General features: G+C 39.4%; 1 protein-coding gene across 1 annotated transcript; it reads left to right on the top strand.

The window, feature by feature from the left end:
- The first annotated feature begins 16,406 nt into the window (after positions 1-16,406).
- LOC147896675 (uncharacterized) lies at positions 16,407-17,127 on the top strand. Its single transcript, XM_087381928.1, has 2 exons — positions 16,407-16,837; positions 16,986-17,127. Exons 1-2 carry the CDS (start codon positions 16,407-16,409, stop codon positions 17,125-17,127), a joined length of 573 nt encoding a protein of 190 aa, XP_087238054.1.
- Positions 17,128-19,986: the final 2,859 nt, after the last annotated feature.

Raw genomic sequence — 19,986 nt, forward strand, 5'->3', positions numbered from 1 at the left:
TGTGTTTGGTCTTTGCATGAAAGACCGGATTCCGTGCTAGCTGAATAGCACTCATGGAATCACTATGCAATGTCGGTACACCTGTATGAATCCCCAAATCTCCCACTAGCCGATCAAGCCATATAGCCTCCTTGCAACCCTCTATGGTTGCAACATACTCAGCCTTTGTGGTAGACAAAGCAACGCACTTCTGTGCGCGAGACATCCACGACACTGCACCACCTGCAAAGGTGAACACATAACCAGAAGTGGATCTCCTACTATCCACATGCCCTGCATAGTCTGAATCTGTGTACCCAAGTACTCGCATGTCTCCTTTACCAAAGCAGATGCACATCTCCTTGGTACCCTTCATGTACCTCATGATGCACTTAACTGCCTCCCAATGCCTCTTTCCTGGATTAGCCATATACCGGCTAACAACTCCCACTGCAAATGCAATGTCTGGTCTAGTAGCTATCATAGCATACATAAGACTCCCAACCAATGATGCATAAGGAACCTTGGCCATCATGGCCCTTTCCTCATCTGATTTGGGACTATCTGTATGACTCAGTTTCACATATGGAGGCAATGGAGTACTCACTTCCTTCCCCCCCTCCATACTGAAACGCTGCAATACTTTTGTAACATACTCTTTTTGTGAAAGCCAAAGGAGTTTCCTACTCCGATCACGCGTGATGCGCATACCAAGAATATGACCTGCAAGTCCCAAATCCTTCATATCAAAGGCCTCATGCAACTTCGCCTTTAATGCATCTTGCTCATAAGTATTGTTGCTAGCCAATAGCATATCATCCACATATAGTGCCAAGATTATTAGGCTATTATCCTTAGCCCTTTTAGTGTAGAGGCAGTGATCAATTTCACTCCTTCTAAAACCCTGGGACCGAATGAAAGCATCAAACTTCTGATACCATTCTCTAGGCGCTTGCTTAAGACCATAGAGACTCTTCTTCAGCTTGCAAACTAAATGCTCTTTGCCCTTTTCTTCAAAGCCTTCTGGCTGAACCATGTGAATTTCCTCATGCAAATCCCCATGCAAGAAAGCTGTCTTGACATCCATCTGCATAAGCTCCATATCCTCTACTGCCACTAGTCCAAGCATGCATCTAAGTGTGGTCATCTTCACAACCGGAGAGAATATCTCATCAAAGTCCACACCCTTCTCTTGCTTGAACCCTTTAGCGACCAAACGGGCCTTGTACCTAGGCACATCATCACCTATGACCTTCATCTTGTAGACCCATTTACATGGCAATGCTTTCTTTCCATGTGGCAAAGAAACCAAGTCCCAAGTCTTATTCTTCATAACTGAACTCATCTCTTATTGCATAGCATACTCCCACTTGCGTTGATCCTCACGCATCATAGCCTCTTTGTAGCAAGAAGGCTCCCCGCAATCAGTAAGCATCACATAGTCTACCCCTGGAACAAACTTATCAGGCGGTCTAGACACTCTAGATGATCTTCTCAAGGGCATTTCAGCTTGCTGTCCCACCTGCATATCAGCCACATTTGGCTCATCATTTCCACCAATAGATGATCCATCATCTACCCTTGATTGTATACCTGTGGGAGTACTTGGTGGTACCATTTCTTGCACATTTGGTGCATGGACAGCTTGTTGTCTATCAACATATGCAGGTGGATTCACATCCTGGAAAGTGATTCTCCTCATTTTCACATCCCTCATGGGTGCCTTATGCATCTTCTTCTCATTGAAGACTACATCATGGCTGCGTATGATCTTCTTTGCTTCTGGATCCCAGAGACGATAGCCCATCTCTCCACTTTCACCATAACCCAGAAAGATGCATTTCCTAGACTTAGGAGATCTAGCTTCTTTCGAAGCTCTTTGGGCACATGTGCATATGCCTCACACCCAAATATATGCAAATGAGAGTAAGAGGGCTTCTTGCCACTCCATGCCTCTTCAGGAATACCACCATCCAAACTCTTACTAGGTGATCTATTGATCACATTCACTGCAGTCTTCATTGCCTCAGCCCAAAAAACACCAGAAAGAATTGCATTGGAAAGCATGCATTGCAACCTTTCTTGAATGGTATGGTTCATCTTTTCTGCAACTAGATTTTGTTCTGGAGTACGAGGGGATGTGAGCTCCCTCTTAATCCCACGTGTATCACAGAAATGCTGAAAGTCATGAGAGAGATACTCTCCACCATTGTCAGTCCGTAGGCATTTAAGTGTTCTACCTGACTGATTCTCAACCAAGGCCAGCCATTTCTGAAATACCTGGAACACATCACTCTTCCGAGCTATAGCATAAGCCCACACTTTCCTAGTTGCATCATCAATGAATGTCACATAGTATTCAGCCCCGCCTAATGACCGTGTAGGCATGGGACCACATATGTCTGAATGCACCAAATCAAGCATTTCAAACTCTTTCTTTCCCCTTCTTTTATGGGCTGATTTAGTCTGCTTCCCATAGAGACAATGCTCACAAAATTCAAAATTAGAGAAACTCAAATGCGGTACATAACCCAAACGGCACAAGAGTTTCATTCCATTCTGGCTCATGTGCCCCAACCTGCAATGCCACAAAGAAGTGCTTGGCTGCTCGGTTATTGCAACAACATGATCAAATACCCCTGATACATGTAAGGGATACAAAGTCCCACACTTGGCACCCCTGGCCAAAAGCATATATGTGTTTGAGTATTGTCGTGTATTGATGGGCATTGGATAGTGTGCTCACTGGTTGTTCTCCCTTAAAGGCACATTGTCCTTTAAGTGGGAGGTTGTGGGGGTTAAAGGTCACTGTGCCTTTACCTCGGTTATGTACAATACTCAAACACATATATAAATGAATGAAAAAGAAGATTAGGGGGTTCTGCACCCACCAAAAACTTGTGTGGCTCTCTGTCTCTCTCTCTCTCCCTCTTCTGTTCTTGCTTCCATTGAGAGCACTCTCATCTTCTTGCCCTAAGCCGATAGGGAAATTCAAGGGCAACCACTTACTCTTGTAAGATCTTTTGGTCTTCTCTGTTGGTGGGTCTGCCATATCAGCATCTAAGGGCTGTAAGAAGGACACCTTCTTCTTGGGTTAGAGACATGGCATTGCATGAGGTTGTTCATCAAGGTAAACAAGAATGCCATGACAAATGTCAACAGTTGGAGAGCTTGCACATCACCTTAGCTTCTTCCAATTCTTGTAATCGCCATGCCATTTCTTCAAGGGGTGTGCGGTTTGGCATCCTTCTTTTGAGCAATGTCCTTAAGGACCTTTCTGATGATGTTCCAAAGTCGATAAACTTGTATCAATTATGCACAACACTTAGTTTCATGATGACCACAACCTTTGCATTCCTTACAAATGATCACCCTCATTCATGGCTTGCGGCTTTGTTGGGGTGGTTCTTCCACTCGTTTCATGTGTGATTGAAGTACAAGCTTCATGTGCCAAGAAACAAGCAACAACTAAATTTTGAGCTCGAGGGATATGCTGAATTTTTACCTCTTCAAATTGTTTGCAAAGTTCCAATGCTTGTTGATGTCGTGGAACCAAGCCTTCGCTCTGCACCTTCCACCTTCCACTAACTTGTTCACACATGAGTTGAGAATGTCCTTGCACCTCAAGTTGCTTGATGTGATGTTCTTGTGCCTTTTGTAGCCCAAAAATGAGTGCCGAGTACTCAGCTTGGTTGCAAGTACTTACAGGTGTAGACTTCAATAGACCTCACCCCTTGGTGAAGTGAGCTTCACACCCACACCTTCAGCCTTGGTCGAAGGTTTGTATGCTCCATCAAATTGAAGGATCCAAGATGTCATTACACCAAGACTAAAATCCAGACATCCCAGGTTTCTCGGTAGTCCAAGATAGGTAGAAGGAGAGGGTGGGGAGAATTCAATACTTGAGCAAGACGTTCAGTGCCAAATAAACTTACAATCCTTTTTTGATCAACCAAAAAGAATTACAACTTGAAGCTCAAAATGTGGCTCAAAGGGTTAATTAGGTATAAAGGGATTCCTTGGTTTAAACATTACCAACCATACCAGAGCCCTAGAAACCTTTGTAGTGAGGTCGAGAAGAAATCATTCAAGATGAACTTATCTAGAGGAATTAATAAGCAGATGCACCAAATCTCCCCCCAAGCTTGTGGATCATCCCACCCTTGGAAGAATGTCACCCTTTTAATTACCTCCGATGCAGCAAGTATCTCGATCACCGCACAATGAGTAGAATTGGAATCAAAGCCCTCCCAGTGTATCACTAGTTCTTCACCTTGAACCATCCACGGTGTATCATCCCACCCGTCGTCTCCTCGAGCAATGCATTGTACAATCAGTTTTTAAAGATCGACATGAAGATCAAGAAAGAGATCTCGCCAATTGGTAGCCGTAATGAGTGGAGGACCAAGCACCAAATCCTTGAACTCGTCGAGAAGTGACATAAATATCCACCATCCTCGTGTGGCATGTGTACCTGAAAACGTTTAGAATCTGCAATCTAGTATGAGATATGAATAGAGCACATGAAGTGAAGTACTTTTGCTTTTTACACAGCAAGAGGAAACTCCCCATAGTTAGAGAGTTACAGTTCATGAGATTTCAACATATAAGAAATATCATTACATTTTGATCACTTCCTATTTGCTGGCCCATTGGTAAGTATTCCTTTTTTGAATGGGGAGGTCTTGGGTTCAATTCCCACTCCTTAATAAAAGGAGAAGAGAAAGAGAAAGAGAAAGAGAAGAAGAGGATGGAGGGGTGCGCAGGAACCGAGAAGATGCGTCAAAACCGCGACCAAAAGACGCGCGGATGCGCAGGAACTGCGAGCAGAAGGCACGCAGATTGGAGGCGTAGAAACAGAGAGGAAACTCCCCATGGTTAGAGAGTTATAGTTCATGAGATTTCAACATATAAGCAATATCATTACATTTTGATCACTTCCTATTTGCTAGCCCATTGGTAAGTCTTCCTTTTGTGAATGGGGAGGTCTTGGGTTCAATTCCCACTCCTTAATAAAAGAGAAGAGAAAGAGAAAGAGAAAGAGAAAGAGAGAGAGAGAGAGAGAGAGAGAGAGAGAAGGAGAAGGAGAAAGTGTGCAGGATCCAGAAGATGCGTGGATGCATAGGAACCTAGAAGACGCATGGATGCACAGGAACCGTGAGTAGAAGGCACGCAGATTGGAGAAGGAGAAGAAGAGGATAGAGGGGTGTGTAGCAACCCAAAAGATGCACCAGACCTCGCGACTAGAAGACACGGATGCGTAGGAACCATGAGTAGAAGGCACGCAGATTGGAGAAGGAGAGACCAGAAGATGCACAGATGCACAGGAACCCAGAAGACGCGCGGATGCGCAAGAACCGCGAGCAAAAAGGCATGCAGACTGGAGGCACAAAAACAGAGAGACTTTGCAGCCACAGAGATGGAGAACCGCGAGCAAAAGGCACACAAACTAGAGGTATAGAAACAGAGAGGTTTTGCAGTTTCCACAGAGATGGAGAACCACAAGTAGAAGGCACGCAGATTGGAGGCGCAAAAACAAAGAGGTTTTGCAGCTACAGAGACGGAGAACCACGAGTAGAAGACACACAGATTGGAGGCGCAGAAGCAAAAAACTGCACGCAAAAGATTTTGCAGAACCGCATAGAGTCGTAGGAGTAACGGATGTCGACAAGATTTTATGCCACTAGTTGTGGAGACTTCGCATCCCAGCAACTACACCAATTCTATTAACTAGAAAAGAAATCAAGGCATGAGGCTAGACGCTAGGCATGGCGATGCTCGAGGGCCATGGGGGAAAGGGAGCGTGAGGGGAGAAGCATTAACATGGGTGGGGGAAAAGGGATAAAGAGGGTGGGAATGAAGCGGGAGACTATGGCACAAGGGGGAAGGGAGAGGGGAGAGAGGAGCATGTACAATTTTATAATACATTCAAACATCTAGGAGGACAAGTGGAGGGTTGGCACAAGGAGTCTTGCATGCCCTGCCACCTCAACCTTGGGCCCTATGCACACCATATTTTATTATACTATTGCCACACATACAAGCACACACACATATTTATGCCTTTTACCTTGGTCAAATTTATCGATAACTGTGTGTGTGTGTGTGTGTGTGTGTGATGCAACAAGAGCTAATAAACGTATGCCAAAAGCATGGGAGTTTTGTGTGTCCAGTGGGGACGAATGGTTTTTGTAGTTTCGAGAGTTGATGCAACTATGGCAAGCAGTTTTGGTTATTCCAGCAAGTATTACAAAGTGTGAAAGAGGCTTTTAGAGGCAAAACAAAATCAAGACTATAAATAGAAGTAATCAAAGATCATATGATATTGGTTTCAAAACTCCCTTATATCTTGGTCTAGAGTTTTGGATATATGGGAAAATGAGCAAGGAAATAAATATGTGAACAATTTTACTTCTATATTATTTGCTAGTGCTTTTTCTAAACATATCTTCAATGAAAGATTGATTTACTTCGTGTAGATTTTTTATTAAGTAAATTTTATTATCAAATGAAAAATAGAAATTCTATTTTGTTTCTAATGAGAAAATTTGGTGTAAACATTGTATTCATAATTTTTGGACTTAATTCTAGAACTGGACTAAATACAAGTCCGAATTTTTTATAGATCATACTCCCATGGTTTTTTCCCCTTATATTTCAAAACAAATATTGCAATGTCTTCTTGTATATAGTAATTTTGATCTTAGACACATGACAAGATCTCTCTTTGAGATTCAAGGTATTGATATTGACCATTAAAATATTAACACAAAACAATTAAGCCAAAACTTTACACAACCACTTGCATAGATTAATTTTGATCCTTAGACACATGAGAATTAAGATATTAAACTAAAATAATTAACCTAAAATATTTCCCATTGAAATATTACAAGAAAATAATCAATTTTTTCTTTTTTCTTTTTTCAAAAAAATATTAAACTAAAATTTCTAAGCTAAAATATTCACCATTGAAATATTAAAATAAAATTACATTGCCACCATTTGGTCACTACGAGAATAAATTATTCAAAAATATATTGAAAAACACCCAAAAGAAAATTTAAACATGGGCATCATATTGGTCTTGGTGTTCATTATTAAAGTGTTAAACAATAAAAAATATTCATAAACATCATTAAAACAAATTGTTAAATAAATATTCATACACATAATTGAGAAATCAAAAAAACTTCTTTATTTCAAAATAGGATTTACATAGAGGAAAGACACTCTAATTCACATTCTTTCCTTCTTCACACTTCTCAAGCTCCTCTTTCCTTAAACGTTCAACTTCCTCTTTTGATTCTGCGGCATTATAGCCTATATCCAACAAGGCATCATATATTTTGTCAAATTTCACTCCTTGAGATTGTGTAGTAGTGACTTGGGTAGCCATCTCGAGAGGTTCACTACCAAGATCTTGACTAACAGGCTGCTCTAGACCAATTTGGGTGCTTTCAAGTATAGGCTCTAGCTACTCTAGACCATTCTGGGAGCTTTGAAGTATGGGATCATCACTTCTTGGTAGTACATCATAGCATGGATGAAGCTACGAGGTGTCAATTGCAATCTCCTCACTACTTGGTAGTACATCTACTTTTCTTGCTACTAGTACATCCTTAAGTAGTCCACTTCCCTCTCCCTTCAAAATAATCTCTTTTTGAGGTCTCATGCTCTGCATTTGGACCTCTATCGCTTTCCCTTTCCCTTCCATTGCAACAATTTGTTTTTCTTCCTTCTTGTTGCTGCCTTCTTTTATGACCAATGGAACGTCAATGCTCCTTTGCTATATCTCATCCATTCTCTAGTTCTGGGTTTGAGTTCTCTGATGTAGAGCTATTAGTTTCAGATTCCCTACATGTTGAGCTACCATTCTCAGTAGTAGTGTCTACATTTTCTACCACTTTCTCACTTGAGTCATGCTGCACTTTTTCCTCGATTCCACATCTGAGCTCCCTTCCTCTTTATCATAGAATGTAGGCATGCAACTGAAGTAAGTATCAAAGTACTAAATCTAATGGAGGGCATCAATGACAACCACATCAATTCCTTTTTGTAATACAGTCTTTGTAGCTAACCCCATTCCAACAATGCCACATTCCAACCTTTCAGCCCGATATGCTTCTACCATCTCTTCTATCAGAGAAGGATGCTTTGGATGTCGATAATCAAGGGAAGGGGAGACTATTTTTAATGTTTCACTCTCTTGGAACAAGAGCTGAAGAGTCTTTTGGGGAACTTCAAATGATGGACCATCACCCCTACGCATAAATGCAACCATCATGGGTTGCAAGATTTAGATGCCAGTGTCACCATGATAACTATGCTCATGCCACAAAACCATACCATGAAACACCTTTCCAATGACACCCCTGAATGCATATTTCAAACTAGCAAGCAATGCATCCCACTGTGCATCTGTGATAAACATGACAAATGTTGCTCTTGGTTGTCTTGCCATAGGGCCTTGTATCATAATTCGTATAAGCTGAACAATCCCCGACACTGACATATCCTGTAGTTCATCAAAGAAAAATGCATTTGGGTTATTCATTGCCCATTGCGGCCATAAATCTTTATGTATCGACTCCCTTGACAATAACATAATTTGAATTACCCTTTGACAAACTAATGTCATAGGAGAACATAAAAAACTCATTAAGGACTTGAAGCTACATCTTGTTTTTCATGGCATTTGACTTTATATGTGCATACATCAACTCCATGCAAATAGGCATCTTACCTTGAAGCTTCTTTGTTGGTGCTACATCTTTATCCCATTATTTTATCCATTGTGAAGCCTAGTTCTTATCAACCAATTTTCCTAGCGCACATGCTTTTTGCTTATCCACCTGATACTTTTGATCCACCAACTCTTCATCTGAATGAAGCAAAAAATTTAATGCTCCATATGTAGCTTTAGCCTTTACTTCTTGGTTAACTATTTCTTCAAGGATTCCTTGCTTGCTCTTCTTACCAAAAAAGCATTCTCCACTTAGTAACTTTTGGCAAACCACCTTTACTGTTTTGTCAGGACTATATCTCAATGGCCTCCACCAAATAATTGGCATAACCTTTATTACTTTCTGCTTCTTGTTTACCTCGTGCTCAGGTGACTCAAAGGATATCGTACCAGATTCAAATGCAATGCATACATCCACAATACATTGAAAGATTGTTTCAGGACAAAATACAATGCACATATAATCCATGTATTTATTGATGGCTCTCGTAACTTCTAGAAGACTTGGCTGAACATCATTTACAATAGCTGTCAAGCACCTATAAAATCGCACTTGCTTTCCTATAAGTACTCCGCAGTGGGTCTCTTACCCTTTGAGAGTAGTGGCTTCCCACACCCAATCCATAACTCTATTGCTTTAAGAAGAACCTCTAAAAGAGTTGACTTCTTCTTCTTTTGAAAAGGTTCATTATTGAGCCTGAGGGATTCCAATATATACTTCGAGTCATCTTCGAACAAACAAATATAAGCGATGGCTCTTGCAAACTTTTGCATGTACTCCTCGGATGGTAAGTTTCCTCTTCTAGTGTCCTCAAATGCAATTCTACATGCCTCACATTCATCATCCTTGTATCTGCTCTCATTAAGTGCCGCTTCACAAACAATGTCAATCTGTCTGAATTCTTGAAATTTTGTAAAGAAGTCTGTACACATACGAAAAGACACATCATACAACACTGAATTGTCACTTGTAAGCTTCTTGAATGATATTGGACGTAGCATGATATTACTGGAAGCTGGTGTTTTGGCCTATCTTGCATCCTCATATAACTTTATTGCAAACTTTTCATCCATCTTTCTTTGATTAGTAAACAAAGTAGCTCGATTGATGTGTGTTGTCTGCACTGAATACTGTGAGAATCCCGATATATACCCTTCATCACTATCGGAGTGTAGATCAGCATTTATAAAAGTATCTGCAAGTAGTGTTTCTATAAACTTGGCTTCTTCAGCTTCTTCATCCTCGCTATCACTGTCATCATCATCCAACCTCTCACCACATTGTAATTGGGTTACTTTTGGGTCAACTCTTTCAGGTCGAGGCCTTTTTTCTCCTCTTCAAGGGACACTCGTAGCTTCCATATGAGCGTCAACTTTGACAATGTCTTTTTCTTTTTCTTGCTCATTGTAGTCTACACCTGCAGCAGTTGGATAGTTGGGATCGAAGGAAAAGGTTGTACAAAATCCTGAGAAGATCCAAGTGTACCACCATCTTGACCATCCTGAATATCTAGTAATGCATCCCATATGTCCCTAAGAGAACTCAAGGCATTACCTATATGTGGATACTTTGTGAAGTTTGGCACTTCTCGTAAGAAGTACTTCTTAGAGTTTGTCCTCAACTTTAGTACACGCTGGCCCTTCATGTTGTCATCACATATGGCTATCATGAAGTCCCCATGTGGAAATACATCCAATTTCAAGATAGCTCCGGCACTTCCAATTGCTTGGCTAGAAAATTTGGGACTTGTCATTTTCACTGAAGTGATAACAAGGTGGCAGCTCTTTGGCTTCTCCATCATAAACCAAGCATGATCTATGAATTTCTCGTGAATAGGCACAGCCATTCCAAATTCTTGAAATTGTAAAACATACTACATAAGATACCCTCCTTAACCAAATAATGAAATCAATAAAAGACCATTCCTAGAAACTCAAATTTAGATTTATAAATTAAGATAAAACTACGAAGATGTAATCACTTTTACTCCTATGGGGGTTCTCTAAAATATTTGTAACACCAAGCACGCCAAGCATGGTAAGCTTTCTTTCATGGATTGTCTCCAACAAGATGGGATTGTAATTTGTCTAAAACATTTGAACCACCACGGGCATTGCCTAGTGCAATGACCCCTACCCCGTGGTGGTGGAAACTCGAAAGTATCGGGAAAGTCTTTATTCCACGGGTTGGGATTCTTTGTTAAAAAGTGAATCAACAAGGCACTCTCTATCCCAAGAGATGGGATGAGTTTCATGAAGCATAGTAGGAAATAGGATGAGATTCTGTGATGGATTGTGTCCCCATCAACAAGTCAAGAAAATTGGATTGGAGTTTATCTAAAACATTTGAACCACCACGGGCATTGCCTAGTGCAATGACCCATACCCCGTGGTGGTGGGAACCCGAAAGTACCTAGAAAGTCTTTATCCCAAGGGTTGGGATTCCTTATTGATAAAAAAGTATCAACAAAGTATCAACAAGGCACTCTCTATCCCAAGAGTTGGGATGAGTTTCATGAAGCATGGTAAGAATTTGGATGAGTTTCTGTAATGGATTGTGTCCATCAACAAGGCAAGAAGATTGGATTGGAGTTTATCTAAAACATTTGAACCACCACGAGCATTGCCTAGTGCAATGACCCCTATCCCATGGTGGTGGGAACCTGGAAGTACCGGGAAAGTCTTTATCCCAAGGGTTGGGATTCCTTGTTGATAAAAGAGTATCAACAAGGCACTCTCTATCCCCAAGAGTTGGGATGAGTTTCATGAAGCGTGGTAAGAATCTAGACGAGTTTCTGTAATGGATGGTGTCCATCAACAAGACAAGAAGATTGGATTGTAGTTTTTCTAAAACATTTGAACCACCACGGACATTGCCTAATGCAATGACCCTTATCCCATGGTGGTGGGAACCCAGAAGTACGGGAAATCTTTATCCCAAGGATTAGGATTCCTTATTGATAAAAGAGTATCAACAACAAGGCACTCTCTATCCCAAGAGTTGGGATGAGTTTCATGAAGCATGGTAAGAATCTGGATGAGTTTCTATGATGGATGAACAAGAGAACAAAATTGGATTGTAATTTGCCAGATGTATTTAGATATATTTTCATCCTAATGTAGATACTAATACTGACCTAATGCTAGCTAATCCTAATATATTATAATATTCAAATTAAAGATACTTATAATTTTATCTATCCTAACTAATCTAATATTAATCTAGCTAGTTAAATCAAATTAATCAACCTTATATCAGTTCATTATATATTTAATTGACCTATATATCTTACATAAATTTAATTCAATATATACCATATATTCTAATTTACCTCACAATAATTAATTAATTAATTTAAAAAGATTAATTAATTTAAAGTGATCAACTAATCTTAATTTAAATATATTAAAAATACTAATTAATTAATATATAAATTGATTAACTTAAATTAATTTAAATAGATTAACTTAGATTAATTTAAATCAATTAACTTAAATTAAATAGATGAACTTAATATAAATTGATTAACTTAAATTAAAAAAAAAACTTAACTAATTTAAATCGATTAACTTAAATTAAAAAGATTAGCTTAAATAAATTTAAAATGATTTAAATTAATTTAAATAGATTAACTCAAATTAAATATATTAATTTAATTAATTTAAATAGATTAGCTTAAATTAATTTAAATCTATTAACTTTAATTAAATAAACTAATTTAATTTATTTAAATAGATTAAATTTATTTAAGATAATTAATTTATTCTATTTAATTAATTAATTTAAATAAATTACCTTAAATTATTTTAAATTAATTGGTTAATTAATTTTATTTATTAATCTTAATTAATTAATTAGTTATTTTAAATCAATTACCTTAAATTAACTAATTTAAATAGATTACCTAATCTTAATTTAATATTTAAATAGATAAATTTTTTTAACTATAATTAATTTAAATAGATTAGTTTAAATAAATTGCCTTATATTAATTTGTTAATTAATTAAAGTTATAATTGGTTAATTATTTATTTATTTAATTTAAATCATTAACTTAAATTAATTTCAATTAACTAATTTTAGTAGATTAACTAATCTCAATTTAATATGTAATTAAATTGGTGTTTTGGATTGGAATGGGGAGGGGTGAAGGGAAGAGAGAAGGGATCAAGAAGAGAGAGGGAGTGGGGAGGGGAAGAGAAGAGAGGGAGAGGGGAGAGGGGAAGGAGAAAAGACAGGGAAATGCGAGCGGAAGGGAAGAGACAGAGATGAGAGAGGAAGAGGGGAGAGGAAGGAGAGGGAAGAGAGGGAGAAGAGGGGACGAGAGGGGAGAAGAGAGAGAGAGAGGGGAGGGGAGAGAGAGAGGGGAGAGGAAGGGGAAAGCGAAGGGAGGGAGAGCGAAGCGAAAATGTGAGAGGGGAGGGAGACGGGAGGGGAATGGCGATATATAAAGCATGAAACCCTAAAAATTTTGAATTCAAATGGGAAGAGGAGAAAGGAGCGGGAAGTTTGAATTCTAGGAGAGAGAAGGGAGACAATGGCGAGGAGAGAGAGTGAGACGTTCGAATTCTAAGGAGGGAGAGGGAGCGGGAGAGGGAGAGAGGAAAAAGAAAGGGAAATTCAAAACTTTAGGGTTTTGTGGCTTATATATGGCCTCTCACATTCCCCTCCCTTGGCTTTCCCCTTCCTCTCCCCTCTTCTTCCTATCCCTCTCCCTTCTCCCCTCCCATCCCCTCTCCTTCCTCTCTTCCCTCTTCTTTCTCTCCCCTCTCCCTCTCTCTTCTCGCTCTCTTCCCTTTTGCTCCCCTCTCCCTCTCCCTCTCCCTATCTCTTCTCCCTCCCCTCTCTCTCTTCTTCCCCTCTCCCTCTCTTTTCTCCCTCCCCTCTCCCTCTTCTTCCTCTCCCCTCCCCCTCTCCTCTCTTCCCCTCCCCACTGCCTCTCTCTTCTCCCTCCCCTCTCTCTTTTCTTCACCCCTCCCCCTTCAAATCCAAATCACCAATTGGGTGACTATGGCCACCAAGCCCCTGTGCAAAAAAAAAAAGAAAGAAAAAAAAAGAAAAAAGCATAGGGGTTGCGCAAGGGCTTGGCGGCCGCGGTCCCCAGAGCATGTATTTGTTAGCCCTCTCCCCTCTCCTTCCTTTCCTCACCCCTCCTCTCGCCTTCCAAGAGCATGCATTAGGCCTAGGCTTGGCGGCCGCGGCTGCCAAAGCATGCATTAGGGAGTCCCCCTCCCCACTCCTTCTCCTGCTCACCTCTCCCCTCCCCTTCCCCCTCCCCTCCCGTTATCCCTTGCATTCCCTCCCTTCCCCTCCCCATCCCCATTCCTCTCCCCTTCCTCCCTTCCCTCCTTTCCCCTTTCCCCGTTCCTCACCCTGCCCTTCCCTTCCCCCCCTCCCCCCCCCCCCCCTCTCTCTCTCTGTCTTTGTCTCTCTCTCTCTCTCTCTTTCCCCTTCCTCTTCCCTGCCCCTTCTCCTTCCCTTCCCGTCCTTTCTCCCTCCCCTCCCCTTTCCTCTTTCTTTTCCTCTCTTTCTTACCTCCCTCCCTTTCTCTCTTTCCCCCTCCCTCCCCTCCGTCAACAGTCGTTGCAGCGTGAATCCCACACCGACACGGATCAACTAAAAGCCTTGCAGGCATGCCTATGCCACGTGGACAAGTACATTCCACTAGTCCCACCATATGTATCAATGGCCTTCCATCGATGAACCAAGGACATGTATGTTCCATGCATGCATGTGCAGTGTCATGTGTGATGCCATATCTACGAGATTTTAGAGTTTTTAAACTCTCAAAAGGTGTTTATTGAGACCGTTATGATATCTTGAAGATTTTAGAGGACTCTTATAGTATAATAGTGTCATACATGGGCCATACATACATACATACATTAGAGGACTCTTATAGCAAATTAATGTCATGCATGGGCCATACATATATACATACATTAATTTATTAATGCATTTAAATTATTTTTAAAATTTTAATTATAATAAATTAAGTAAATAATTAAGAAAAATTAAATCTTTTGATGTAACTATTAATAAGAGTTTACAAGTGTTTTTTATGTATTAAAATGTGTCACGTTAAATTTTATAATTTTGATTATATTTCTTTCAGAAAACTCTTAAAAATTGCTTGTTTTTATGTTTTCATCTTTTTTTCGAAGAGTGGTTTTTTCTTAAATTTTATCTAAAATCTAGTCCAAAAGTATCTATAAAAATGAATTTGTACATTGACAAGTCCAAAATTAATGAAATAAGTGTTTAAATTAAATTATCTTTGTTTCCAATGCAGGATTTCACTCTTGAAGAGGGTTTAGATGTGGTATCGGGGGGATCACTCATCATATGTAACCCTATTACGTGAGTTCAACACAAGGATATTTTTTATTTCTAAAATTTATAAAACTAAATATACATAAGGGACTATTTAAAATAGTTTTGGAAAAAATTTACATATTTGTATAGAAAAGGGGTACATTTTATTAAAGAAAAAAATACAGATAAGGGATTTAAATAAATAGGCCTTGAACGCACGTGATATAGAGGATTTATACATAGTGACCCCCCCGAGGATGTGGTATTGTATAGAAAAAATGAAGTGGTTGCCTTTAGGCAAATACAAAGTCTTGATCCCATAAGTTTGTGTCACTTTCAATGTTGTGATGAGAAAAGGTGTGTGATAATAATCACTAAGGTGATTCACCCCGAAGTGGATTTGAAGTACCTGCAAGGAGATTTTGAAACACTTGGTGACTTACTAGAATGTCAAATTATTGACATACAAGCACAACGAATGCTTTGGGATTGGGATGAGTTCATCCCAAAGTCTCTTCTTCATAATCATGATATTACATTTCAAACCTTTCTTGAGGGAGGAAAGGTTGATATTTTGTCTTGGTCATGAGAAGTACTAGGAGTTGGCACATTTATGGACTATGCTCACAATATACTTTACATGATCAAGATTATTAAGTTGACAAGTGAAGGAATTATTCAAAGTGTAATGGATGGTGAATCATAGTTCCACGTGCAAAATACTATCACTTGGGGGGTAGCATTCGTGAAATCCCATGTGTTTAAAAAGGTATCTTTCAATGTGATGGATGACACAAGTCTAATGTACTACCAAAATAATAGAAGACGGCATTTAAAGGGCACCCAAATTGAAAGTAATGTGCTAATAGAAAGCAATGATGCTGGTCATGAAGTGATTATTGTCTTTCATATTTCGAACTAGGAAATGGGCAGCGTTGCTTTCGTATCCCGGGCTAGGCTACGAATGACTATCAATCAATAATTGAACAGAATGACTGAGAATGACTATCAATCAATAATTGAACAAAATGACTATTAAGAATGACTACTATTCTTCTCTACCGGCGAGGAGACAACTACGCATACCCAGTCAACTCGCCTAGGCTAAGGCTTCAGTCATCGCTAACGCATTTAAGTCAGGAGTCGTGGAAACCGTTGTAATGACTTTTTCACCTGTCCTTGCCCGGTCTTTGGAACTAAGCCTACGTGTTCAAATCTCTACAAAAAGCTCGATTGCAGACCTTCGGTCCAAGTTTCATCTCGTCCTTTCCAAACCAACTCCGTTTCCAGCTTCTTGTTGCGTCCTTGTTTCCTTTGCCGTCACTTCTGCTCATTCAAATCTGTCGCTGCCTTTCACTGTCCCAAATGCGGAGGAGTATCCATTTTGTCACAGCAGCGATCCTGTTGCTTGCCTCCCTAATAGCAACTGCAACCGGACGCTCTCTGCTCGAGTCCAGGAGCCCTCTCGACGGCCTCACCATTCCAGATTCGATAGCTGTACCTTCGGGTAACACCCTATACGTGGCTTTTAATGGCGTTGGACATCAAAATTACGCTTTCAACGGTACTCAGTGGGTGCTTCAAAACGCCACAGCAAAATTGTATACCATCCCACAGAATAAGCTGTTTGGAAAGCACTTTTTCTTGCCGCAACCGGACGAAAACGGTGGTCGACCATCTTGGATGTCCAACCATCCGAGAAGCCTGGTAACGGCCAAAGCTAAAGCCGCCGTGACAGTCGATCAGGATAGCATACAGTGGAATCTGCTGGAGGAAACCAGCGAAAGTGGTAGCAAGTAAGTTACAAGACGGCTCTTCATATTTATAAAGCCTTGAGTTGTTCCCTCGAAGGACTTAATACGCACGATCAAGGTTTATTTCTTCGTGAACTGAGCATGAACATTTCCGGGGAACTCAATGTTTCGGCATGCATTTTGTTTTCAGGAAATTACTCGGAGACGTCACGTTTGTGCAGCGGCTCAAGACGAAACGTGGTCTGCCACCGTCCAGTACGACGGAAGCTCAAAAAGATGATACCTATTCGTCTGCGTATTCTGCAATCTACGCCTTTTATCTGAAAAATTGAGGCGTAGGATTTCTTGCCCAAAAAAAAAAACTTACATTAAAGTGCTTAGTTTGTTGTAATTTCGAGATTTAAAACAATACAGGAGAAGTACAATTTTCTACATTCTTATGTGTGGGATATATATATTCTTATGTGCGGAATGTTCTACATTTTTATGTGTGGGATGTATATCTTCTATGCAACCTATGATTGCTGAGGGTACTCAAATATGCTTTATCTTGTTAATGAGATTTTTTTAGAGTCTCCTAAAGTGCCACTCTCTCTTACTCTATCCTCTCCCTCGCATTACAATGTCCATTTTGTAGAACCATGTGTTAGGACGTGATGGCCAAATTTTTTGAGATTTTGGGAATATATTGCTTATGCTCTCTCAATCCATAGCGCTCAACGAAATTTGAAAACTTTGTGTCTAAACTAATCTACATGTTCCAAATATGAGACCAAATTATTAGAGCATTAACATAGTCCATATTGCATAGGATATAACATGGTATTTAGAAATATCAAGATTTCATCCTACATGTATGCAAGCAAGCATTCATTCAAAAGTATATTACTTGAGTTTCTCACAATTGAAGGAGACAACCAATTGAGCCCATTTGATATGATTCAAGTAGTGTAAAAAGTGTTGGACTAAAATTACATGTGCATATTTATGTGCACGCTTTGTAACTTTCTGTAATTTTGTTTGCAACTAGAAAGATCTGGACAAAGTCCACACTTATGGATCTATTGTGTGGTGGTCTTAAAAATTAATCTTTCATGATATTCAATATAGCTTGATTTACCCTAAAATGAAGTCATAGAAGATATTCAATTGATACATGTGCAATGCTGTAAAGATTATTCGTCATTTTGCATTGATGTCTTCCCATGTGCTTCCTTACAATAGCACCCATAGAACATGCTAAAGAATTTTGGATTTAATACATGACTCGTGTTTATTTTTCCCATACTCCTCTTACCTATCATATTTTTCTTTTATCTTGTAATTTTGAGCATATGCTTTAGCTTTATCCTTTGATAAATGATTCGCATATATTTGATTCTAAGAATGGAGTACAAATTAAAGTAGAGGCACACATACCTTTGGTTGGACTAGTATAAAATTATTTCTTATTTTAAAAATATTTAGACCACACTAGAAATGCAATGTTAAGCAACTTAGCCGATGGTAATGGGATGATCTATTTTATTTCATGAGTTGTATTTGATTTTATTGTGTAAAGAAAAGAAATAAAAATTCAATCCTTGGCTCCAAGCATCGTTATGACATAAACTCTTCTTTGGGCCCATAAAATTAAAAATTCATGTTTTTGTACCTATTTCTATATGTATGTTAGGCAAAAGGGAATAGCCCACTATATACACTTAATAAAATAGAGTATAGGTAAGGTGTATGCCATATATACAAGTGCTTTAAAAAATAGCATGGGAACCCTTTACACAATGTAGGGTAATCAATAAGAACTGGCATTGAGAGTTACAAGATGATATCAACAGGTACAAGCTAATTGTTAAAAAATTTCCTGATCATAGCATCGTCAATGTAGCAAGAGTTCCCAATGGTAGTCATATTGACAAATTCATACATGTGCACCACATCCACCCACAAAATTAGTCCCCACTAATACACATGACAATGTAAGATGGTGGCATCATGGATCTAACCCCTTGTGCAAGATCTCAATATGCATATGCTGAACAAAGGCATGCATCTTGAAACAAAACTGAAGAAGATTCTTGCATAAAAAGATAAGCTTGCATGCATATAACTACAATGCTTTGTCTTGTATGTATGCATTGAAGACCAAAACTTATGATTGAAAGAATACTGGAAGTAGAAGGGCTCTCATTGACGCTATTTGAGTTCCTACTAGCCCGACCCTTGCATCTACAATATCTCCTCCCACTCACCTCTTCTCTCTCTCCCTCATTTACGCTTCCCTTATTTTGCCTCTCCACGCCCTTTCTATTGGTTTGCTACCCCACTTGTGTAGCTGCTCTATCCCTCACATCTCCCAATCCATTGTTTCACCATTCTCTCTAAGATAGCCACTTCTGATTCCTCCTTTCGAGAGTGTCTAATTTTTACCCCAATTCAAGATGTCATATCCTCCAATGTCAGAACATCCCTTGACTTCAACTTGCCATAGATAACACTAAATATTTGGCCAATTTCTTCATGTGTATGGTTGACAAGAAGGAAACCAACTTCCACTTCTTCAAATATTTTCAAACCAACCAGGATAGAGCATAAACCAAATATATATCTATTCTTTTTTTCTCTCCAGCAGTTATCAGCATGTATATGGAAGGTGCGAGGTAAGCATCCATGTGCATCCCTGACCTTCCATATTGCTTTCATGATGGATGTTTCCACTTGGTTACTATCACAATCATGTAAGAAATCAATCCATACATCGCAAAAGAGTCAAAATCCATGCACGAATACTCCACACGTGTATTTTTAGTCCATGTTTACCCTCCAATGGTGGTGGGGTACATCTATACTTTGGTAACATTGTTGTATTCTGCATGGGGTGCCAACTCAATATGTAATATGTTACTGCCCTCGTCCAAAATCCAGGGTATGGGGAGATAGGGTCCATAAATTATATGCATGGATTTCCTTTAAAAAATTTAAATATGCAAGAAAAAAATATGAAAATTTCATGTCCGCAAGGTAAGACACCTAGAGAGGATGGGCTTCCTGTAGAGTTCTATCAAGTCTTCTAGGAAACAGTAGGTCCTTATCTATTGATGTTATGGCAAGAGTCTAAAGAGAATGGGTTTTTAGACCCTAGAATATACACAGGCATGATAAAACTCATACCTAAGGGTGGCCCAGAAGAGAAA

The sequence above is a fragment of the Dipteris shenzhenensis genome, chromosome 11 (assembly GCF_047967505.1).
Source record: "Dipteris shenzhenensis isolate YYH24624 ecotype China chromosome 11, Dip_SZ_1.0, whole genome shotgun sequence".
NCBI classification, from domain to species: Eukaryota; Viridiplantae; Streptophyta; class Polypodiopsida; order Gleicheniales; family Dipteridaceae; genus Dipteris; species Dipteris shenzhenensis.

Bases quoted from the DNA above. Each gene is read 5' to 3' on its own strand.
- LOC147896675 (XM_087381928.1), top strand. From the start codon at position 16,407: ATGCGGAGGAGTATCCATTTTGTCACAGCAGCGATCCTGTTGCTTGCC. The intron at 16,838-16,985 runs GTAAGTTACAAG...TTTTGTTTTCAG, and splicing joins ACCAGCGAAAGTGGTAGCAA to GAAATTACTCGGAGACGTCA.